This window comes from Nansenia antarctica, assembly GCF_963989245.1.
Source record: "Nansenia antarctica genome assembly, chromosome: 3".
NCBI classification, from domain to species: Eukaryota; Metazoa; Chordata; class Actinopteri; order Argentiniformes; family Microstomatidae; genus Nansenia; species Nansenia antarctica.
In genome coordinates, this window is record NC_137688.1 from 40,535,232 (window position 1) to 40,559,680 (window position 24,449).

Genomic DNA, 24,449 nt, shown 5'->3' on the forward strand with positions numbered 1-24,449 from the left:
CATGGTATAGACTGTCGAGAGAGAGAGAGAGAGAGAGAGAGAGAGAGAGAGAGAGAGAGAGAGAGAGAGAGAGAGGCCATGGACAGGAGCAGAGACAAGAGGCATGTGACGGGAAGGGAAGAAGGAAAAAGTAAAAGAGCATCTAAGCATGACAGGAAACACTGTAAACAGTGTTCCCAGCCTTCAGCTAGTTTAAGGCTCTCATGCTGGGTGTCTGAGTGGCAGACACAGACAACATTCAACAAACATGATTAGCAGGGCATGATGAGTGTGGATTCACTCGCTTTGGAACTCAAGATAGGCCTCCATGATCGGTCACTTTGAATTGAAAGATTTGCTTGAAAATGGTACTGTATTTCAATATCCTAACAGTTGGTGAAATCACAAAATAAAAGGCTTTTCTTCTAACAAAGGGCAGATTAAGCAAGGAGGGGGACTAAGCTGGAAAACCACTACTGGCATAAGAGCAAGGCGCCTCAGCAGCATACAGTTATACCGTTAAGCTACTTTTCCAAAAACAATGATAATTTAAAGATGAATTGTTATGGAGGAGTACTGAGACTCCGTTGGAGTGGATTAGTGGGAATGGGAAAAGTGGACGTGGAGTGTAGAACAACGGAGCAGCAAACCCCGTTCCTGCATGGTGGGTAGAAGTGTGAAGTGTGAGGGAGTCAAGACCAGCGGAGGAGTGCAGTGAGAGGATGACTCACTGAGAAGGACTCAAGAAGAAGGCAGGAGAGAGCGGCAGTTGCCAAGTATGACTTAAGTGAGCAATGGCAGATGACTGAGGACGACAATGGGAGGAGCGGAGCGGAGGGGAGGGGAGGGTGTCACTGACAAGATGTGTGACTGACAAGAGAAGTGAGGGTCCAGTCAACGGTGTTAGAGTAGCAGGAAGATGGAAAAGTTCAATTCTTCCAAATAGCACCTGAGAGTATTGTTAGATAGAGGAAAAAAGCAGGAGAAGGCCTACAATAATGATTTATCCTCTTCATAGATATTATGGTATTGGCTTCTTAATTAGAGTATTTAAATAGTTACCGTGGCCTTTTTCCTCAACTGTTAGAGGAAAAAAGCAAGGTACAGTAGCCATGTAGATTCTCTAATTAAAGCCAATACAGATACATTATTATTGTAGGCCTTCTCCTGCGTTTTTTCCTGTATGTATTCAAGTCACAGAAAGCCCAAAAACACATGAGTGAGGAAACACTAATAATCTAGGAAAATTAAGCATTTCAATTATGCAGAAGTGAGGCTAAGACAGTGCTGAAAATGACTGCAGTGCCACAGGAATGACATTTGATGCTACTCAAAGACAAATCCATGTTTCTTTTTTCATGTACATTTCATCTCCCTATTATTATTTTTTCTTTTAATAAGGAACACAGATTTCATGGCAATCTGAGCAGACTATTTCAAAGACAGGAAAAAGAAAAGGAATCATAGAAAATCGTATAGCACGGCGGAGCCCAGAAACAGGTCTCAAGATAATTGGAGAGTGAGACATTCTTGTTTGAGGAAATTAAACCGTTTTTTTTTTCCCTCCATAAGATTAATTAGCCTGACATTAAAGGGAGAGCACACTCCTCTCAGCAGAGCTCACTGGGATCGACAGGAGTGGCACAAGACGCTCAGCATGGATTTGAGTCAACAGCTCACAGAGGATTCTTACTTATAGAAATTGTCAATTGTCATTGCGGGGGAAAGAAAAAGAGATCAAATTAAGACACCTACGCTTGGAAAAGAATCACTCCAAAGCCTGGCTTTCATAAGACTCACAGACATGCCTTGTTTAGTCCTAAAAGCTTTGGGGTTTTGCGTGACATAAAAGGCTCCATCCTGAGTCTAATTGATTGGCTTCTTCTTAATGTTTTACACAAGTCTGTCTATCAGAGTAGGACTACACATAGAAAAATAAGAGTCGGAATGCAGTGGAGGGTAAATGTACGTAAACATAAATTGGCCTTTTGTGAAAATGTGTAATTTCAGCATTGGCAATTAGGTAGTTTTCTACCACTATGTTCCGGTTCAATAGACAAGAGTGTGATGCTAAACTAAACTAAGCAGTAACGTCCCTTCAAATAAACATTGCACCACAGTATTTCAGTCCACACAACAGGCAAACATAATGGTGCTGCCTGCATGGGTTATAATGGCCACATGCAGAAGAAGAAGAAGTGTTGCATAGTGGGAGTTTCTCCACCATGAGCCTAACTCAGGCCGAGAGACTAATAAGCACAGGTCAGGCCTCATAGCATCTGTAACCTCTGAACTGTTAGGCTAATTGATGGCTGTCGGTGAACCTGTAGGCGCCCGCTGGCCCTTATGGACCTGCGTGGGCCAGCCCTGCTCCAGAAAACAGACCCAACACTTTAAAAGGGCTCGTTATCTCTGGCTGTCCATGTGAAAAGTGACTGGAGAGAATGTAGGAGTGTGTGTGGGGGGAGGGGGAGGGTGGGGGGGGAGTCTGACGGTTCAGCTCTCCCATCGCTAAGAAGAGGTATGGAGGGCAGTGAGTGGAACACCTGCACTGAAGCACGGAGCCAAAAACAGCAGAGGTTCACGACTCTCCCACTACAGCCCTGTCATTATTTTAAGTCATCTAGGTAATAAAGCGGTACAATATTCATACACAATATTTAAATACAAAATAACATGATTAGCCAACCTTTATCTGAGACTAGGTTACAAGAGCTAATGTTTATACAGTGCAGGGATAGAATGTATTCTGACAGGGCAGAACGCATGGGAGAGGCAGTGTTCTAATGTGTGTGAAGAATGCGATTAAGTGTGAGAAAATGTTGCTTAGAAGTGTCAAACCATACCACACAATGTTTGGGTAATAATGACTTCTTTGTAAGGACTAAAAGCTCATTCAAATGGCTCCAAGAATCCCCTGTTGTTCAGTCCATTAACATTACGAGGGCCAATGCATGTTTTCACATGGTGTGACTTTTTATAATTGAAACCGCTGCGAAAGCCACATATGGCAATTTCATATCCTTTCAGCTTAGTTGTACCGTGTTCAATCTACAAATAAAATGGATTAAAATGTAGGTTTATTGGTGGGTTTCTTTTACAAAAGAATATGTAAATGTGGTATTAATGATTATATCCTGACTAAACACAGATTTTTTTTTGTCTACTGCGGCCAAAGAAAACGCAATCTCTGGTAAGAACATTTCCAAGGAGCGGCAGCAAGATCCTACAGTATGACCGAACAATATTTCAAAGAGCATAGCTGGAGATAAAAGCTGTGATCAGAAATCACCACGGCCCAGACATCCACTGGAGCAGAAGATAGGAGCATACTTTGTTGACTTGCCACCCATGTCTCCCACCTGCTGAGTAGTCACATTTCAACGCTCCCATTATGCAGATCAAGTTCTTCTGATCCGCTCAAAATAATTACAAGCAAATTCTTCAGCGAGGAGCTGAGAAAGTGGATTCGGAGCACATATCCAAACGCAAAGAGACGTGCCAGAAAATAAATTGGAATTGTTATTTGGGCCTGTTTCCTTGTTCTCTGATATCGTATTTCCCCTAAAGAGTCGGGTTGATGCAAGGGTGTAAATAAATGAAGCGCCTTGGATACAAATCAATTGAATCGATCCCCTCCACTTCTGAAAGAGAGACATTTGCCTTCATGTCAGACTGGGGAGAGGAGCCCAGCCCATCCCAGCCCAGCGCAGACCTGTTGGCCAGTTGGGAGCATAGGAGACGTGGATCTATAAGACGGAGCGACATATCCATCATTGTGCCAGAGAAGCTGAGGTGAAGGTTAAGTAGGAGCAATGGCTGTCCCCCTTGGTCTGTGTGAACACTGACTCATCCATCCATCAAACCCCCCCCGTCCCATGTCCCCGCCCTCCCCCCACCCACAATCTATCTGATGGCGTTTCCTACCCTGCACTGACAGGGGGCTCGGCTTTGTTACAAACCGAAAAACTAAGGGCAGGGGGGCCCCCCCCAAAAAATCGAGCTTCATCACTAGATATGGGATGTGGGAAAAAAGTCGTAAGAGAGGCGTGTTTATTTTTGGACAGGGTACACACTGAAAAACATCATTTTCGATAATGAATAAAAAGGAATTGGCAAGAGAACGGACGCAAAGAAAAGATGAAAGCATGAGTCATAACTGTTTCTCTATTCCTTTGCAGATGCAGCCAATAGCGGGGTCTTGAAGGAATAGGAGAGGCCCTGTTCCACTGTGATAATCTGCCATCTTAGAACCTCTACATGAGGTTGTGCTACCATTACCAACACCACATTTCTCTTCCCTAGGTCCTCTTACAGCAACACTCGTTTGGCCTTTATGCCATGTCCGTGTTCCATAAAAACCTCCTTTGATACAGCCACCCCTTATGCATCTGTACATACCATACTGTACATAGCTACCATAACTGTACATAGCTTGTAACTGTATATACCTCTAACTGCCGTATTTGCCATACTGTATCTATCTTCATCATGTCTTTTTTTAATATCATGTTTTATATCACTATTTGCACTTCTGGTTAGATGCTGAACTGCATTTCGTTGCCTGGTACTTGTACTCTGCAATGGTAATAAAGTTGAACCTAATCTAAAATACAGTAAGGCCTCACTCACAAATATTCCAAGGTTGGTTCATATTGTAAATCACCATGAAAGAAAAAAAGATATAAATGTATGACCACAACTGCCACAATCAAACGTGCTCCCATCAACATAATTAAAGAGAATTAAGTGCAAGTCATTTTTCCTGGACAGAGCACACTGTAATTTATAGATCCTTTGAAAAGGAGGATTAGAGGGGGAAAAAACACATTTGCCGCAGATTAAGAATTCATATTTAATGCTTCATTGAAGTGCCCTCCCTAATTCCATCACAAATGGAGGTAGGCTAATCTTGATAATAAAAGCCAGAGCATGCACCCTCAGAGTTTGGGGATCGGATTTAACATTCAAATTCCTAAATCCTTTTGACTTGTCTTTTCTCAAATCTCATTGGTAGAACAGACAGAGGATGCAGTAGGTTCCCTTCAGGTCACAAAACCAAAGGTTTATAGTCGCTTAATGAAATCATATTTCTCAAAAATACCTTGTTCTTGTATTCCATACAATACCTGGGTTCAAATAGTATTTGAAAAACATTTTAAATATTCAGCTCTGATAAGCAACAACAACGAGTCGGCATACAGGGAGGAGGTTCAGCACCTGGCGGGGTGGTGCGCCGCCAACAACCTAGCCCTCAACACCAAGAGGTCCAAGGAACTCCTTGTGGATTACAGGAAGACCAGACACTGCAAACACACCCCCATCTACATCAATAGGATGTTCCTGGGTGTCCACATGTGGTCAAAAAGGCACAGCAGCCTTCTATACTTCCTGAGACTGAAGAAATCCCAGCTGTACCCTAGGGTTCTGGTCAATTTCAACTGGTGCAGCATTAAGAGCATCCTGACCAACTGCATAACAGTGCAGCAGTTCTGTCTCTGACCGGAAGGCCCTGTAACAGGCGGTGAAAACCGCCCAGTACATCACCGGTGCCCAACTCCATGCCATCAACGGCCGCAGCGTCTGCGGAGGTCACGAGGCATCATTTTAGACACCTCTCACCACAGTCACGGACTGTTTGCCCTCCTCCGGCATGGGAGGCTGTAGAGGAGTCTAGGATCCTGCACCAGCAGGCTTGCGAACAGCTTCTTTCCTGCAGCTGTCAAGCTGAACTCAAAATCCCGGCGGAAGCCTTACCAAAACAGCAGTGGTGCAAAACATCTAAGTTGAAGACCTGAGTGGGGGGCCCTATACCTATACCTCCCCCACCCTGCCCCCTCCATCTCCCAACAGGAGGAACATTGCACACACACATACAAACACACCTATACCACTCAGGACTTCAACTTAGCTTTTTCACCCCTGCTGTTTTGCACACTGTACATATATCCTAATTGTACATATTGTATTGATATCCATTGCCCTTGTTCTGTACATATCATACTGCACATATCTTAACTATACATATCTTTGCCCATGTCATATCACACTGTACATCTGTCCATACATTTATGGCTTTTGCTGGTTAGATTCCGAACTGCATTTTGTTGTCTTTCGTTGCTTCTCGGCCTTTTGACAGTGATCGCTCCTTTTGTAGGTGAAATTCTGCCTCTCAGTGGAGTTATTTCTACCTGCTGTTTAGGAGTATATTGTTCAGGGGGCGGCAGTAGCCTAGAGGTTAGAGGCCGTCTATCAATAGGAAGGTCGCTGGTTCAATCCCTGCCTCAGGAGGGAGCTGCATGTGAGCTGGTGACTGAAAGGTTGCTGGCATCATATCCAAGGTGCTACCACTGCCGTTGTGCCCTTGAGCAAGGCACTTAACGCTTAATTGCTCCAGGGGCGCTGACTATAGCTGACCCTGTGCCTAGAGCAAAACACATTTCCTTAAAATTAAAAAGTTAATTAAAAAGTGCAAACCCCCGCACACCAGGCAGGCTTAAGTAAAATACTTTTTGACCCAGGTCTGATACGTCTGGACGTACAGATAAAATAAAAAAACACAAAAAATTATAATAATCCAGAATTCAAGAGCAACATACTGTATAAAGGTGAGAAAACAGTGGAGGTTTGTGTGTTCAGGAGAGACTTGAAATCAACGTTCCAAATCTAAGTTTCTATTGGGGGTCAGTTAGGTGGGCCAACACCGCTGATGGAACAGGGTAGCAATCGCCCCTGGGTGACCTCAACCACCCCTGGGTGATGTCAGAACATGCAATGATGTCAAGACGATGTGAACAGGTCTTTACTTACCAGCCCCGGAGCTTGTAGGCCTCAGGGATGTCAGGGTTGATCATGATGGTGCTGCTGAACGAGGCGGAAAGGGACCGGCCTCCATAGTCAGACAGCTTGGCACCTTTGATGGCCAGTATAGGCTGGCCAGAGCCGTCAAACTTCTCTGCCTACAAACAGGAGGAACAAACCACTTAAAAAAACTAAAAAAGCTTTCTACCTGTAGGTGAACATTTCGAATGACCCTTTCTGGTTCCACGTAGAACCCTTCCCATAGAGGAGGAACATTCTGCAGGGCACCAAAAAGTGTTTTCGATTCGAGGTAGAACCGTTTTTTTAAGACCGTGTCTACAAAGGACATACTTTGTGAGCAAAATAGCTTTCAGAGGAAGGGAAAAATGGCTCATGCACTTTGTGTTTTGGAAATTGTTCTTTATAAATCTACAGTTGTACCTCTGCAAGTCCCCCAGGGTAAAGGGTATATCTGCCAAGCAAACAGAGAGGGAACACTGTGCTGCCTGTCAGAATGAAAAGAATGGTGGCAAACTAAGCACAGTCCCTCTGAGCCACGTGAAAAACCAACCTCAGGAGCGCAGTTCCTTCATCACTCCATGACAGGCTATTTACTCAGTGACTTCAACCACATCAGTTTCTATTAAACCACTGAGCCCACTCTTAAATCTCTACCCTCCTCAAACTGCAGTAATTTCCCAAACATAGGCGCACGTGCACACACACTCTTCTTCTTCTCCTCCTCCTCCTCCCCCCTTCTCTGCTCCAGTCCTCACCTCCTCTCCCCAAAGTGTGACGGAGACCAGTTTCCCGGACATGTCCATCAGGTTAAGCGTTCTCTTGGCCACCTCTCGGTTGGTCTTGGTGGTGAGACGCGTCACCTCGTCCACGTTCTTGCACACTCCGATCACATCTGGACAGGGAGAGACACATCATCAGCACAGCGGAGTACGGGGTGTATTCAGAGGACTAGGGGGGTGGAAGAGAGACGTGAAAACGTCCAGAATGTTGCAGATGGAAATGTAATTGCTAGAGCTGAACATGACTCCCATGGCTACTTAGACAGGATTCTTGTGCCCGTTTAACACAGCACATGTCTATCCGAACCAGCTAAACAGGCCTTAGGCCTTTCCATCCTGTCTCTCCCAGGTTGACAGGTTTATTGTTTACTGTGAAAAAGTTGTCTATACTGGGACGAACTAGTCCTTGAGGAGACCTTGTCCAACTACTAAATAAAGTCACAGATTTATACATATTCCCACATATACATGTTATTAATATTGATTATGTGCCTGGTAGCCATGGGTCACACACTCAAGGTCCCTTGGGTTTTCCACAGCAAATTGACTCTGGAAATTCAGTCCCTTATTACTCACGTCAAGTCAGGTGTGGGATCACTGCCCTGCGTCACACGCAAGTCACATGCATTAGTAATGTTTACGACGGCACCTCGGCAGGAGTGCCAAAAATACAAAACGGCAAACAATAAATGATGTTGTGAAAAACGTCATTTATCTTCAGTCAGTCCACATTCTTGGGAACCTGCCTCCATCAACATGGAATGATGCAGCACAGCCACTTATCCCTGGAGGGGGATGGGTGCTAATGAGTCGTATCAGTGACATTACTGTTATATCCCAGCTCCTTGCCACATTGATTCCTCCTATCCCGGCTTTGTTATAACTCATTTAACAGTGATTAAGAATACTTAAGCATCACGGATGACACCTGCTGGTCCCCAAGAAGAATGACTCGTACGGTCCCTTCAAGCTGTAGTCTCCATCACCATAATTACAACTAGAGCTCCTTATTATTAAAACATCCTGCTCCTTTTACCGGTGACAATGCTTTCTCTCTCTCTCTCTCCTCTGCTCAGCGGCTCCGCCATAGGGCCCAAAGTCAGTCTGCGCCACAGGCCATTATTACTGTCACCACCGTTATTAATACCACTTTTATCTCTGCTTTTATAATTACCTCAACCTCCCGAGCGAGCGCACACCGCCTGCATCCATCTCCACCACACTCCACCCTACCCCTCTAATCCACTCCAATGATATGTTATTATTACCCTAAGTCGGTTATTAATGATGGTTATCATCAGAACCTCCCCCAGTACCGCCCTGCATGCCTGACCGCTCCACCAACCACCACCCCCCTACCCGCCGCCTCTCCCACACCCCCCAACCCCTCCCTCACCGACGATGGCGTCCTTCTCTCTGGCCTCCAAGTCGCTGATGGAGATAAAGTCACACTGCAACATGGGTACATCTTGGCTGTCCTCGCAGGGGATGATGGAGGATTCTCCGTTGAGCGTCATCTCATAGTCGTTCTTCAGGGCGGAGTACTGCTTGTTGGCGATCTTAAGGGAGCCCTTGGAGATGTAGTAGACCTAGGGAGGCATAGCAACAGTGTTTTGTTTGTTTTGCTTTTGCTTCATTTTGTGCGTAGGCAAACAGAAAGTAACACAGAATTAATAGAAAATGAAACATTTTCTTAGATGAGGACAAAAAACCCTGTAGGGATGGTGAAAGAAAAGAGATAGGTTACAAAAGATATTGGGAGCATTTCAAATAACTGCTGATAACACACAAAGAGACTTTTTATACTTGATCAAACACACACCACATACCACACAACCACACACACACACACACACACCACACGCACACACTCACACACTCACACACTCGCACACACGCGCACACACGCGCACACACGCGCAGTATGCTCAACAAAGCCTGGCAGATGATCATAAGCAGCTTATATTGTCACAGTTTTGGGATGACTCGTACAAAATCTTTGTGATTTTCATTACAGTTATACAGTATTAAATTCAAAACCTTCTGCAAAGTAGTATGAGGAACAGTCAGTGGCTCAAAACAACCAAAGAGACAGACATTCGGTCAATGGGGGTCATTGATAGGAGGCATGTCTCACCTTGCCACTCTCAATAAGGTCGTAGAACTTGTCCACCTCCTGGTTAAAGCCTGTCACTCGGATCTCTCCCTGCATCAACGCAGAAAACACAGATTAGAGGATTACGGTGCAGACAAGCTCCACGGAATCAAATACAACGCTGGTCAAATACACCTTTTAATCTGAGGTGTGCACTTGTTCACAACCCAACGTGCACTTAAAACCTTTTCACTACCGCTGAAACATCTAAAAGGAGATGAGTGGAGGAGAAGAGTTGAGGAGAAAATGGCTGAGGAGTAGTAGGTGAGACTTGGGACACCCTACCCGTATCACATATTGGAATGACAATTACTGATGACTACGAACCTACCACAGACCTTTCAATCAGGCAATGTTGATTGAGGAGTGGGACAACGGCAGCATTTAGGAAGAACTTATTCATTTGAATACTGTCAGCATTCAAAAACTGAAATGCGTAAATTGGCAGTGTTGGACAAAACATTATTTTCTACTGATTAAGAAATTGAGGAATGAACATTTTTCATTAGCTGACCATTAATTCCACTGGCCACTCATCTAGCATCTGACCTATGGCCGATTATTATTAAGCCTACATACATTAGGCAGTTATCTTATTATTTTTCATTTCCGCCTACAGTCTGTAATAAAACATTATACTTACTACATTAAGCCATGGATTTGACACAATGTACTTAATTTAGAAGTGTGGAGGGTAACTCCACAGTACCTCTTTAACCTGAACCTCAGTCTGGAAAAGGTCCCATCAATGTGGAAAACATATTGCCTGGTACCGGTACCAAAGTAAAGGAACCCCAGTGTTCTGAATGACCATAGACCAGTAGCCTTGACATTCCAGAGGCCAGGAGCCCAAATACAGAGGACTAGTGGACAGTTTTGTTGAGGTTGAGTGTGAGCAGAACCATCTGCTACTCAACATCAGCAAGACAAAGGAGATGGTGGTGGACTTTAGGAGGACTAGGGCCCCCCTGGTTCCTGTTTCCATCCAGGGAGAGGAAGTGGAGGTGGTCGAGTACCTGGGGGTGCATGTAGACAACAAACTGAACTGGACTGGACTGGTAACACAGACGTCCTGTACAAGAGGGGCAAGTCCTTTGGCATGTGCAGGACTGATGAACACGTTTTACCAATCAGTGGTGGACAGTCAGTGCTGTATGCAGTGGTATGCTGAGGGGGCAGGATCAAGGAAGGTGACACCAAGAGGCTAAAAAAGCCTATTAGGAAAGCTGGTTCTGTCCTCGGTGTCACCCTGGACACAGTGGAGGAGATGGCCAATAGGAGGATGAGGACCAAATTCCTGGCCATCATGGACAATCCCTCCCATCCCCTACATGACACTGGCAGAGCAGAAAAGCTCCTTTAGTAACAGATTACTATTACAACCACATTGCACTAAGGAACGGCATAGGAGATTTTCTGATTTTCTGCCTGCTGCAATAAGACTGTACAACTCCTCCTCCGGCTAGCTCGATCGGGGTGATCAGAGTCAGGCTGGGGGATATTAAATCATACTGGACTGGTTGTTATTGGATATTATGTTTCAGATGTGTATTTATGTCTATTTTTATTTTTACTTCATTCTATTATTAAATAGTCACTTTATGTTGTTGTTGTTGTTGTTTGTTTGTGGTGTGAGCTGCTGTAATTACTTAATTTCCCCTCAGGGATCAATAAAGTACCTACCAACCTAGAAGAAAAAAGCTCTAGATAGCGTGCAATGGAGCGCAGAGTGGGGCACATTATCAGTGCTCGCAAATGTTCTCATTGTCTTTCTACTCAGGCTTCATAGACCGTACACATAACAACCCATACATCATCGATAAAGTAGATACATTATGGCCTTAGCCTTAAGGCCTAAACTATTGGGACACCATTCAAAATGGCAACACGACAATTGGTTTCTGGGTCAGGAAGAGAAAGTGGGAGTGGAAAGGAGATCTTTTTTTGCCGAACGGGATCCACATATCGTGCTGGGATCCACCCAGATGATTTTTTTTACTCCAGGTAGGGGAGTGCATTAGCAGGGCTTGAAGTGAGAAAAAATCCTGTGCCTGAAAGTATTTTTAAGGGGGGGGGGGGGGGGGGGGGGGCGCTCGGATGTCCGAAGGCATGCCCCCCATAGAAAATGTTGAACAAATCTAAATGCAGTAATCTTTACTGACAGTAAAATAGAATCAAGCCATGCATTAGTGTAGACTTCAGGGAAAGAGGAGGAGAATTGGGATGGGCATGTCCCTCAATTTCCTAGTAGAAGAGAACAGGAAAAGGTCCTCACACTCTCATCCACAATCTCCATGGAGAAGAGCTTGCCGTCCCCACGAGAGTTGCTCCAGGTTCGGATGCTGGCCTTGTTGGTGACACGGGCTCGGATGGTCCACCTGATGGAGAAGGAGCCATGTTTGTCAGCGATAATATATAGCCAATCTAATTAAGCATATTGAGATAGTGTGAGCTACACTGTATATTGTTCAGGCCTAACACACTGTTGTAATAACTGTTTTTTGCATGGGGCAGGGTCTCTCACTGGCTAATCAATTGGTGTGCAGTGTCACCAAAGGTTTGATAGGTTTGAAGAAGTGGTGTTCCAACCAGCATAAAGGCAGGTAAAGCACAGTCCCTTCATTACATATCATACAGACAGACTACTTCAAAAGACAGATCCTAGACTTTTAGTCATGTCGCTAGCTAGCAATGGCTAAATAGTATGACTTATTACACAAGCTAATACCTAATACCCAAAAGAAGCAACATGACTAATTGCCCAAGGTGATAGATAGAGGACAGAGCGAACACTTACTTAGACTGGTAGGGGTTGAGGCTAGCGATGGGGACCACTTTAGAGGAGCCCCCAGGTGTACTGGGCATGGAAGGCGCGGCCTTCTTCCCAAAGTCTCTGCTGGGACCTTTGTTCATCAACCCTGATCAAGGGAATGAAGAGAGAACTCGTTGATGCATGTATATAGAGCAGTGATAGAGTGGCTAATTCAAATGAAGACATGCATTATTCATCAGCGGATGGATTGCAAAAAAAACAATTTCTTTGGATTGCAACTCTTTGATTGCTGTAATTACCTAGCTTCATGAGGGTAGTTGGTTTCACATCACAAAAAAACTGGGATTTACTGCAGTGGATTTGGAGAAATAGAGGAGACAAGGCACCCTGACAAACTAAGTTGGAGATGTTTGAGATGGCTTTTCAGAGGGAGAGAAGATCCACATTTCACAGGCTCAAAGCCGGAGTGTAAAAATCACAAACTAAAGCAGCGCTGCTTCCCACAGGAGAGTGAGTGCAGGGTGCAGCCTGACGTTGAGCTTTTTCTGTTTGGACAAGCGCTGCACATTTGATTTGTGTGCCGTCGGTCTCAGACTACGGATTACAGTTCAAAGTGTCCACTTAAGTCCTCACACTTTACCAACCACTGCATTTCTAGTCATTAAGCCCCCTGATCGAGCAGCAGCACATGTACACTCAGAAATGAACAATAATTGTGCTGATGAGGAGGATGCTTACCACAACTTCAATTACCAGATTAGTGGGATGAATCACCTGGTATGACCCAGACTAGTAATGGCTGTACAAGCTTTCAAACCACTTCAGATTCTTTAATCATCTCTCAAGGTTCATACAATTACCTATAATAGTTTGGCAGCACCTCCCTTTAGTGGTTTTGAAACATTGAATATTTATAATCAAAAGTAAAATAGTCATAAAATTGTGAGACGAGGCAATTTAGCATTGGGTGCCAATTTCAGCACCAGCATAATATCCCCCCCCCCTCCCCCGCCCAAAGCCATTTGTTCATTTAAAAACTTGAATGTATAAATATACTTTTATTGTGTTAAAGATATCTGTAATATTACCAACTTAGTCTATGCATCCATAAACAAGTACGACAACCAGCACATCTTGACTATGGAAGACTTCAAAAGACTGAGATTTCGGTTCAGATTTTTTTGTCCTCCAAACATTTGGAAAAATAATGGAGAAAACATGTGCCAATGAGCACTATGGAAGATACACAAAATATCTGTAGCAGTGTCATGTTTTCAGCCTCTGAATATCTGAGTTTTCCCCATTGAAAACTACATGGTAGCCTACAAACCAACAGTGACATGTCAGCTTTGTTAAAATGCTGCCATCTACTGGAAACGGAATTGCATAAGCCCCACTGCATTGTTTTGTAAGCTTCCAAATCGCTGTCAACATTTGTAATCCAACTTCCATTATGTGAATTCAACTCATGTTAGCAAACAGTCTATTCAAAGGCTTAGAGGTGAGGAAGTTCTTTACCATCATTTCCGTGCTGGGGCTGCAGGGTGCGGGCGGAGGGAATGGGAGCTGACTGTGGGGCTTTACTTTGACCTGCAAGTGATGGTATAATGGTGTAGTAAGTAAGCAGTGTATCTCTCTCTCTCTCTCTCTCTCTCTCTCTCTCTCTCTCTCTCGCACTGAGTTGAAGCGTTACCTTCCGTGTAGGGAGTGGGTTCTCCAATCTTCCCATCCACTTCATCAGCAGTCTTCACCACCTCCATGTCCAGTATGACCACCACACGCCTGGACACATCAACATACTCTATCAATTCCATACCAAGACAAACATTTGAGTTTGATTTGAGTTCATTGTACCCTGAAATAGCAGAGTGTGTGTGTGTGTGTCTGTGTGTCTGTGTGTGTGCGTGTGTGTGTGTGTGTGTGTGCGCAGTAATAGCCCATATGTGACGGCATCTGGTGAAAGGGGGAACAAGTGGTCAACCAATCCAAATGTTCTGACTTTTATTCTGAAATGTTTAAATAAATTCTCACACTCGCTAGTCAAACCAAAATATTGCAATGCAATGGATTCGGTGAGTAATCCCCACTCCTATCTAGTTAGTGTAGAGTAGTGGGGATTACTCACCAAATCCATTGCATTGCAATATAAAATAACTAGGGATACCCCTATCGATCGGCGAGCAATCGGAATCGGCTGATATTCAGTAAAAATATGAGATCGGGAAAATCTGATAATGCTTTCTAGTCGCCGATCACGACAACCGTTCAAAGACGCAAACAACGTGAGCCAATTCATTCTTAGAATTCTCGCAGCCTTGTTGTTCTGGATTTTTTTTCCATTATCAACCTATCATTGCGCTTTAGAGTAAAACAAAGCACGCAACTGTCGCGTCTATCTTTTCATGGCAACTCTACATTGTGATTTACAAGGGATATTAACTAATATTAAGTAATATTATTACTTGGTTACATTTTGCAATTGATCCGCGGTACACATGCGTGCCGAACCGTGGGGGGCGATCCGTTACACCCCTAGACTATACCAGATGTTAATTAATAACACAAATCTTCATTAAAAATATTATTTTTTTTAAAGATCGGTATCGGCAGTGTATCGGCATATATTGCTCATAGATGATTGGTGAACGGTATCTGTGGCAAAAGACGGTATCGGGGAATCCCTAAAAATAACATTTGGTGGCTTGCCGACTTGTTCCCCATTTCACCAGCTGCCGTCACATATGACTTTCTGTTTTTTCTTTTTTCTTTTTACAGTGCCAGGGACTCTGCAGCAGAGAAAGTGAAAGGGCAGCGTACCGGCCATCCTTCAGGACATTGGTCACATTCCTCTTAAGCCGACAGACACAATTGGTGGCCAGCCGGTTGTCCTCAGCCATAGGGTTGAGCTGGGTGGAGAGCATGAAAGCTGCAGGGGGGACAGGAGGGATATCAGAAATGTAGCAATTTATTTTCTAATTAAAAACACATGTACCTACACCAGGGGAGGAAAAAAACAGAGGACAGGCTCATTGTAATGTATGTAATGGATTGAGGAATGGAATCAAATACACACATTTGATACCATTCTTAATTCCATTTCATAAATGCCTCCAACAGCGTCAACAAGTAAGCCATAGAGAAGAGCACTGCAGTTTTGTCTGGGTTAAGATTTAAAACCCCCCAAAAGTTTAACTTAATACATCTTTAAACGCACATTATTTATGGATGGTTTCACAACATTTCGCAACTTCCACCAAATTAAAAGGAAGAAATTGATACATGGGTTCTTTTCCCTTTTGATGATTTCCAAACTCTTCCTTTCACTGAATCCTGACTACCTCCTGCTGGTCTGCCCAAGGCAATTCAGAACATTAAACAACACATGGCTTACACCAAATTCCCAGATGATTGGGGTAGATATTAACCCACATACAGTATTTTCTGTGTGAGTAAACCTGAAAAACGTTCTTCCTTTGCCCTGTCTGCTTTGAAGTGCTTTGTATTCCTTTTCTTTTTACAGTGATGCATCAAAAGAACCCTGATGCTGAGTTTCTCATATAGCCTAGTTGCCTACTTTGCAATGTTTAGTGTCTGATTCCTGTACAGTGTTTCCCCTAGGTTTGCTGCCTTGGGGGGGGTGGCATTGGACCGTGGCATGGTCCCCCCCCAGGGGGTAAGACCCTGCGACATACCAGCGTCATGTCCAGGGGTGTACTTGTACATTAAGCCGCCTCACACTACGGAAACAGGAGATAGGCTCCTGCCCTATGGGCCATTAAGCTCCAGAACCATCGGTTCTCAAGGCTACTTACTTATGTGGTCTTGACTACCTGTCCACTTTATCCTCTCTCTCTCTCTCTCTCTCTCTCTCTCTCTCTCTCTCTCTCTCTCTCTCTCTCTCTCTTTCTCTCTTTCTCTCTTTCTCTTTCTCTTTCTCTTTCTCTCTCTTTCTCTCTCTCTCTCTCTCTCTCTCTCTCTCTCTCTCTCTCTCTCTCTCTCTCTCTCTCTCTCTCTCTCTCTCTCTCTCTCTCTCTCTCTCTCTCTCTCTCTCTCTCTCTCTCTCTCTCCCAAAAGGCAAACATAACAACCAGAGTATTTATAATCTAATAAGAGGTATACATTGCCTACTTTGCAATGTTTAGTGTCTGATTCCTTATATAAATTATAATTATAACATAATTATAATTTGATATTGGATTGCTGTGGGCAATGCAGTCAGATAATGTCATTTTGACTTTACTCTCACCTGAAAAAAAAATCGTATGTCCAACTATAACAAACAGACATTTCCAATGCTTCAATCCACTGTCCATGTACTGTAAATATGCCATTATGGTATTACCATGAAGCCCAATTCTACCAGAATAAGAAAGATTGTATGTTTACTTTAAGTAAAATAATAAAGTGCATCCAGTTAGCTCTTTAGCTGGCAAGTGTGCAAGGAGACTAGCTCATCTCATCACCTCTGAGCTAGCTAGCTAGCTTGCTAGGTCTTTTACACCATGGAACTATAATCAGACACTTTGTAGTCACAATAATAACGACCAATTTTAACCAACTTTCTCTGTCAGAACACTCAGCAATTATATTTGCTAACGTTTCAACTTGCTTACTTTCCATCTGCAGACATCCCACCTGGCAAAAATTCTCGCGTCGCGCGCACACACTCGTCTCGCACACACTTGCGCAAAAGCTTGTATTATTCTCCAGCACGGCACAGTGCGAAGCGAAGTGTGGAGAGATAGATCTGGCTATGTGAAGTGTGGAGAGATAGATCTGGCTATGTGAAGTGTGGAGAGATAGATCTGGCTATGTGAAGTGTGGAGAGATAGATCTGGCTATGTGAAGTGTGGAGAGATAGATCTGGCTATGTGAAGTGTGGAGAGATAGATCTGGCTATGCGAGACTACTGGCGGACTAACGTTACCAACGAGCCCATGGGCTTGCCACTCGCCAGATTCGGGTTGGGTGCTTGGGATATTTTAGCCTGCTTGTCAGATGTTTGGTGTCTATGTCCATAATAATTCCTCTTTCTTGGGGGGGCGGGGGGTTCCGTTGGCAATTGTAGGGGAAACACTGCTGTATTCTGTGGTACATTTGTGGGTACTTTCAATAGCCTATCATGTTTTTCAGAACCATTTACTGTATTTGAATATGCTGACTACTCACATGACATTGAGTGCAATCCATCACTCATCATCAAGCGAAAGCGGACTGGTCCATTTCCTCCATCAATCTTACGGATGTTCTGGGGGGAAAAAGATAAAATAATAAAGTTTAAGTAAATACAGAAGCTTTCCTTCCTAGCTGACAAATCTATGTTGTGGTCTTACACTGTATGACCATCCAAACTACATGTAGACATAGTTACTCATGGTTAAGTTCATTTTTTATATATTGGCTCCTAGTGTGTACCCAAACATGAACCAAACAATTCGTGTTGTACCATCCTTCAATTTACATAGCCAGCTGTTAGTATAACAACATTATTCTCCAGAAGCTATGCGCAATACTCACCACTAATTGAAGCACTGGGTTGTTTACATCAGTCCCTTTAGTTAGAGCCTGTGGACAGAAAAGTAGTAAGCTACATAAAGGATATATTTCTTCTGTATAAGAGTAGGTAGGCTAATTGTCATGAAATGTGTCAGTAGTATTCCACTAGCTTAGCTAGCATAAGCCAGGTTCAACAATCAGAGTTTTTACAATAAAAACATCTATAATGCAGACTGACTGCATTATGAAAGCTTTCAGCAAATAAACAATTCGGACAAATGTCTAAAGGAAAACGGTGAAAGAAATGCTTGGCTAGCAAGAAACCAGAAAAGGTTGAAACGCACGTTCACAAACATGGCAAACTACTGCTTCCTCTGATACACTTTAGCTGTATTCAGCTGGCGACCTAGCTAATGTTATTTTAAAAAAACACCTACCTCTATCGCTCCTTCTGACAGCTTGACAGTCATGTCTGTGTTGAATTGATATTTCGAGTGAAATTTGACGTTTTTAGGGAGGCAGCAGCGGACAACTTCACTTCTTTATGTCAGTGACAGCGTTTCCAGTGTTGTCTGTGGCGCCAACTGCAGCAGGAACCGCGCAAAGAGTTTGCCGCATTCCATTTCGGCTTCTATGCCCTACCGCATTCGACTCCTGTAGACACGAACTGAATAGGTGCAAGTAGATCTATAGTAATTCGCTGAAAATGTTCTTCTCATACGCTAGGAGGAAATGTACTTATATTGACTATTCAAAGTCAGGGCCGTGAATATGGATCTGTTTGTATGCAATCATTTCGATTTCAGATCGAGTGGCTAGGTTGTAGTGACCAATTTGGAATACATAACGTCAACGACGTCATTGTGTCACGTGCTACTGAGGCTTCCGGTTCCTTTTACAGATCGAGGAGGGGGGCGGGACTAAAATCGTGTTTGTGTGTGCAAGACATGTGACATGTATTTGACCTGTAACAGGTGAAAGAGTGTAAAAGTGAAAGAGGATAACACATGTCTTTTAAAAAAGCTGCTCTTTTCATTTAGTTGGCTAAATCCTAGTCTCACCATTCAAAAGGTGAGTCTGACTTCGCACCAACTGGGCTTGCTTGGCATTAAAATTGTATCCGACTACATTTTATTTATTTATGTACTATACTCAACTGAAAGTACACTGATTAGCCTTAGGCTGATGCAATTTAAATACTGGATTCATGTCAAATGTTATCGTTTTTACACTTTTCAGTAAATGTTGGGGCTAAAATGTATGTATAGGCTATGACTACTATAGGGCGCAATACATCCTATTCGCTTCAGTTCCTCTTTAATCTTGAGTTCTCTTGACAAAACATTGTAAATTGGCTACTGCAGTAACACATTATATATTCCCATTATTTCTCGCAGTCTAAAGATGCAATATTCTCAGAATACTTCTCAAGCAATGAAGGGGGAAAAAACATTTTGATATCACATTTCTTTAATCAAAAACTTTAGAAATATTTGTTTTTATTATTTGGAATAGACTTCAGGGGGTAAGTATAAGGAACCTCAGTTGGTTTACAAAATTAAACACAAATGCATTCATATTTTTAGGAAACCATATAGAGAAAATATAGCATGTTTTGGTCTTATCCATGTGAGCATTTTGGCTCAACATTACTCTGTTCAATTGGGCTGTTGTACATGTTGAGTTGCTTGTCTGGATGTCCTTGTCTCCCCATCAGACAGCAGTACAGTTCAAGGTCAGATCTCACTCTCCCCCAAAGTGACTGGGGTTCAGCTTACTTGGGAGGACCGCCAAAAGAGCTGTCATAAGACTTGTCAATGGCGAACCCTACTTTATCTGGGTTGTCAGACCCTCCACTCTGCAAGACAGGAGCTCCAGGGTTGGGGTTGGTTATGACACCGAGAAAGATTGGCACTTGTGTCTTATCATCCATAAGGACAAAGAAGAAGGGCTGGTTGAGACTAAAAGAGGGGTTGGACCGTGAGACGGACACACTGGAGGCTGCTGCGGCCTCGGCTCCCTCCTCGTTGATCTCCATGCTGGACTTGTGTTGCACACTAGACACCACCAGGGGGCCCTTTGCTATGCCAGCAAGGTTAGGACCAGCAAAAAGCTCCCCTAGACCTGCATGGGAGAGACAATGTCTTAAAAACATCTCAGGCTACTATACAATATTGAACATTGACTCTTGTGGATGCCTAACATAGGTCCTTTTGGAACCTTTTGGGGCCTAAAATGATATTTCCACACTTTGAACCCTGTCCCTCTTACCCATGTTGGTGAGAGCCTCCTGCAGCTCCTGACTATACTCCAGCTTGAATTTGGGTAGTTTGACTGACATAGCTCTCTCTCTGGGCAGGCGATTATAAAGATCTGAGATCTTCAGCTTGGCTGCCAGGGCTGATACATCCACCTTGCCGGACGTAGGCATCACCACCAGGAGGCTCATCCGCTTCTTGAATGGGAAACGAGCCACCTGCATAGGGAAGGAGGAGGAGGAGGCAAGATGAGAAGGTGAGGTGAGGTGATTGTGTCGTGTGTCTGTGTGTGTGGAGGGGGGGGAGAATACTTCCAAGGGGAGATGGAGAGATTCACCTGAGCCTCCAGGTCATTATCGATGAGGAGACTCAAGGGGTGTTTAGCCCCCTGCATCATGTCAACATTCACCATCTGATGGTCATCAATGTAAAAGACATCTCTGGAGGTGAAGCGTGGGTCGAAGCGAGCCTTCCACTCTCCTGTTGGGTACAAGGAAGGGTGATTATAGACTATTGTCTTGGGAAAATTTGCATTTAAACACAGACATCCATTATGCAGGACATAACCTTCTCCACAGGCTGGGCGGAAGTGTCTGGAAAAGAGATTATGTAGGACATGACAGAAAATAATGACTTGTACAAGTCTGGAAAGAGTGACTACACCTGACATAAGCAAAATATGTTTTTCAAATATTTGCTTGATTAACTTGCGGGGCGCAACCGAATAGTCAAAAAATTGCTAATTCTGTAGGTAAGGCAAACTAACAAATAGCAAAAAACAATTAAATGCATATTCCGGCCACGTTTGGACAACACTACAGTATACACACCTTTGAAGTGAACTGCATTGATGAGCATGAGGAGCAGATTGGGTGGTAGGCTTGATAGGAAATCCGTAATCTTTCCATTTGTGGCGTTTTCTACCCACGTGTTAACCTCTTTCAGCCCTTCCAAGATCACTGGCTCTGAGTCATATAATCGCTTAGATTCTTTAACAAACTCTGAATTTGGCTTAAACCCTGAAACAAACAACCAAACAGCTCTCAGGCACAAAATTCCAAAACACATTCCTTCCTGTATTAAATTGTAGTTTATTTTTCCATTTCCTTTATGTTCTATGAACTTCCTAATCCTCTCTTTCCACAACCAAGCTGAAAAACTCATTTTTTGTTTGTCATATGGTAGCACTGACCTTGGCGCAAGAAAATGCGTGTAGCCATTTCCAGGTCTTTGTTACGGAGCTGTGCTAGGAGGTTGTGCAGGGACTGGTGGTAGCAGGGCATTGTGTTAGCATGCAGATGATGCATCAGCAGCTCCTCCGTCGTATTCGCCGCTCCTGCGATAGTGACACATGCAACATGCTCACTCTCAATATCAACAACATACACTCTTAGAAAAAAGGCTTCCAGAAGGGTTCTTCAACTGTCCCTTTGTGGTAAGGATTCTTCATGGAACCCAAAAGAGCTCTTCAAAAGGGTTCTTCCCAAAGGGGCAGCAGAAGAACCACTTTTTCTAACTCTATTACTTTTCCTGCCCAGACCTTTTATATCATCACTCACAAAACTCAAACAAAGATGGAGATGTTCCCTACCCAGAGCCAGCTGGGAGAGAGCCAGGGATATGCTGAGGGGGGAGATGATCACATTGGGCTGCTCAGGTCCTGTCTTCAGGTTCTCTAAGAGCTGCATGCCCAACCTCAGGATGGAGCTGGCTAAGACTTCCCTGGACTTGCGGCCCAGACGCTGACAATCCCCCTCCTGCTCCTCCTCGGACGAACCACCATCTGCGGCAGCAGTGGCCGTGATGGACGGAGCGGCAGTTGCATTTGTGGTTTGGGGTTCTTGTGTGAGACTTGTGTTTGTAGGCTGCTGTGTACTTGGGGCACTAGTTGGACCATCTTCCTGCTAGGGTTGGAAAAACACAACTCTGCAGTTAAGCCAGTGTGATGACAATGTGACATTAGTTTACAACATTCAGTAAAAAAATAAATAATATGATTTATAATAAATGTTGTTTCTTTACAGTGAGTCCTTGTCTGCAGAGACAGATCAATAGGAGTGCAAGTAGATGAAGGTCCATGTTCTAACAGAAAGCCTGAAACAGAAAGGAATAAACTATGACCTACTGTATGTGGCAAACTCAGTCTTTCCCCAAGGAACAAGCAACAATATAAAAGACAACAGCAGCATTGTAACATAGTTAACAAAACATTCTCACCTCTGTACATTGGTCTATATAGTGTATGTTTTCTATTGAAGTCTATGGACTTGTCTCTCTTTAGTCTCCCTCTCTGTATGGCACCAAGATCGTTAATGTTGATTGAGAACACCTACAGGATTGCCTACTTTTATGCCTCACCATCAAAATCCTAACCCCAAGTTCCCCAAAGTAACAATTAAAATGGTCTGTCCAAACAAACTACTCTTAAATGTGCCTTGACATTTTAGGCTCTCAAGTGATACCTAATCAATTCAAATGTATGTGCTTCGAAAGGTTAGGAATTAGCTGTAGATATAGTGCATTGTGTCAAAGCTACACACACAGATCCCTATCTTGACATTTCACTTAATTATATCACGTCTAAAAGATATTCCAGTACTTACCGTGTCAAAATTAAGATGGGAGACCTGTTATCCTGCCTAAAAAAGAGAGAGACCACTGAATGTGCAATGGCCAAATTCTCCTTTGCAAACAATTGGCAGTTGCTCAGTGAGCAGTTAAATTTCAACTTTCATTGATCTGTGCTTCATATAAGCTTAGTCACTACTTAGTTTGTCAATGTAAATATTGAGTCTGATGCAGGGGTCAAATATGGAGCCTAACAGGCTGTTGAAAATCAGAATGGACTTGTGAAGCAGCAGTATCATGTTACTGAGTGATTGCATTAGATAATGTGTGTTCTATCAGTTTTTGTGTGGGTAAATAAATAAAATCACATGATTAATCACAGGAAGTAATGTGGGTGAAATCACAAGCTTCTCTGCCGTTTGGAGGCAATGTAAAAGTGTGTACTGCATAACAAAAAGGGAAAAGGAGAGCACAATTGATTCAACCCGTTGTTACTTTTCACTACTCAGCAGAAACGGTAGGCGGTATCTCTAAGTTCACATGACAGAAGCTTACAGGCATTTTTTCTACAAACATCAGAGAATTTTTCCAATAAGAACCGTGAGTGTTCCTCTCTTGTACCAGAGTCGATTCTGTCAGAAAGAAGCAGCTTCTGTTAAGGCTTAGGGCACTGGACAAATCAATCTAATTAATGTTGAAAGCTGACACAAACAACAAACGTTGTGTAGGTAATATTTTATTAAACCTGTTAATAAATAAAATAAGCACTTTTATTTGTGTGTCTCTCATTCATTGTTCCAATGGACAAAATGGATTGACTACTTCTGAAATCAAGGTGTTTCTTCATTCCTTTAGAAAACAAAGTCATTTTTGATCATTTAAAGCACATATACAAAAGTCACAAGAAACGTTCAAAATGTTGAATGAGACTATGAGAACATCAGTTTGTTACACAACAGGATGAATGAGTCAGGGGTTGACATTTCTCAACAAAAGCTACTTTTGGGACTGTGTTGAGGACATGATCATCGTCATGAAATGTTGTTGACTGTTAAGAAGATAAACAAAAAACAGCAGTGAAAACAGGGGGTATTCCATCAACGGCGCTAAAGGAAAATCTAGGCTTATTTTGATCTTGCGAAACTTATCAAAAATAAGCCTGGATTTTCCTTTAGCAACGTTGATGGAATACCCCCCAGGTGTCGATGTGAGAATCGTATTCAGGATAAACGTACATGTACTACTGCTATATAAACTGTTGGTTAACAGTAACAAATTCCTCTCAATGTGTGGCTGACATTATTAGGAGTTAGTTCAATCACAAAATCTATGATTAATGTATTTCTCTTGCATTTCTTTCTCGGCAACATAAACTGCCTGCCCAATGTGTGATTACATATAAGACATACTTATATTATACAAAGATAAATTGAGATTGACTGTTACTAAGCTACTGTGTTTTGAGGCCATGGTAATTTGAGTCCATAGTCCAACAAATGTATTTTCTGACTATTGGGTTTCATTTATTCTATTTCATTTATTTATTCTTATGTTTCTACAACCATGATTGTTTTGGAAACTATTCAAGAGGTATCTAAAAGAAAATATTATACTACTTA

At 43.1% G+C, this 24,449-nt stretch overlaps 2 protein-coding genes across 2 annotated transcripts in view; both read right to left on the bottom strand.

The window, feature by feature from the left end:
* The window catches only part of rpa1 (replication protein A1), a 33,123-nt gene extending 14,545 nt beyond the window's left edge, over nt 1–18,578 (bottom strand). The window contains exons 1-12 of the mRNA XM_080525375.1: nt 18,442–18,578; nt 18,026–18,073; nt 17,678–17,756; nt 15,326–15,434; nt 14,202–14,290; nt 14,027–14,098; nt 12,533–12,653; nt 12,011–12,113; nt 9,718–9,786; nt 8,977–9,169; nt 7,557–7,693; nt 6,790–6,938 (exon numbers count right to left, since the gene is read on the bottom strand). Of these exons, the coding sequence (XP_080381501.1) occupies nt 6,790–6,938; nt 7,557–7,693; nt 8,977–9,169; nt 9,718–9,786; nt 12,011–12,113; nt 12,533–12,653; nt 14,027–14,098; nt 14,202–14,290; nt 15,326–15,434; nt 17,678–17,756; nt 18,026–18,073; nt 18,442–18,474 (1,202 nt within the window). The 5' untranslated portion in view covers nt 18,475–18,578. The remainder of the gene's footprint in view (nt 1–6,789; nt 6,939–7,556; nt 7,694–8,976; nt 9,170–9,717; nt 9,787–12,010; nt 12,114–12,532; nt 12,654–14,026; nt 14,099–14,201; nt 14,291–15,325; nt 15,435–17,677; nt 17,757–18,025; nt 18,074–18,441) is intronic.
* An 875-nt stretch (nt 18,579–19,453) lies between these two features.
* serpinf2b (serpin peptidase inhibitor, clade F (alpha-2 antiplasmin, pigment epithelium derived factor), member 2b) lies at nt 19,454–22,964 on the bottom strand. Its single transcript, XM_080525532.1, has 8 exons — nt 22,866–22,964; nt 22,285–22,356; nt 21,854–22,166; nt 21,455–21,598; nt 21,093–21,281; nt 20,600–20,742; nt 20,276–20,480; nt 19,454–20,128 (listed from the first exon to the last, which is right to left on the bottom strand). Exons 2-8 carry the CDS (start codon nt 22,339–22,341, stop codon nt 19,779–19,781), a joined length of 1,401 nt encoding a protein of 466 aa, XP_080381658.1. The 5' UTR covers nt 22,342–22,356; nt 22,866–22,964; the 3' UTR covers nt 19,454–19,778.
* Nucleotides 22,965–24,449: the final 1,485 nt, after the last annotated feature.

Excerpts from the sequence above, each read along its gene's own strand:
- serpinf2b (XM_080525532.1), bottom strand. The coding sequence starts at position 22,341 with ATGGACCTTCATCTACTTGCACTCCTATTGATCTGTCTCTGCAGACAA. Across the intron at positions 21,282-21,454 it reads ACGCATTTTCTTGCGCCAAG|GGTTTAAGCCAAATTCAGAG; the intron begins GTCAGTGCTACC and ends TGTTTGTTTCAG. Across the intron at positions 20,481-20,599 it reads ATAATGACCTGGAGGCTCAG|GTGGCTCGTTTCCCATTCAA; the intron begins GTGAATCTCTCC and ends TTCCCTATGCAG.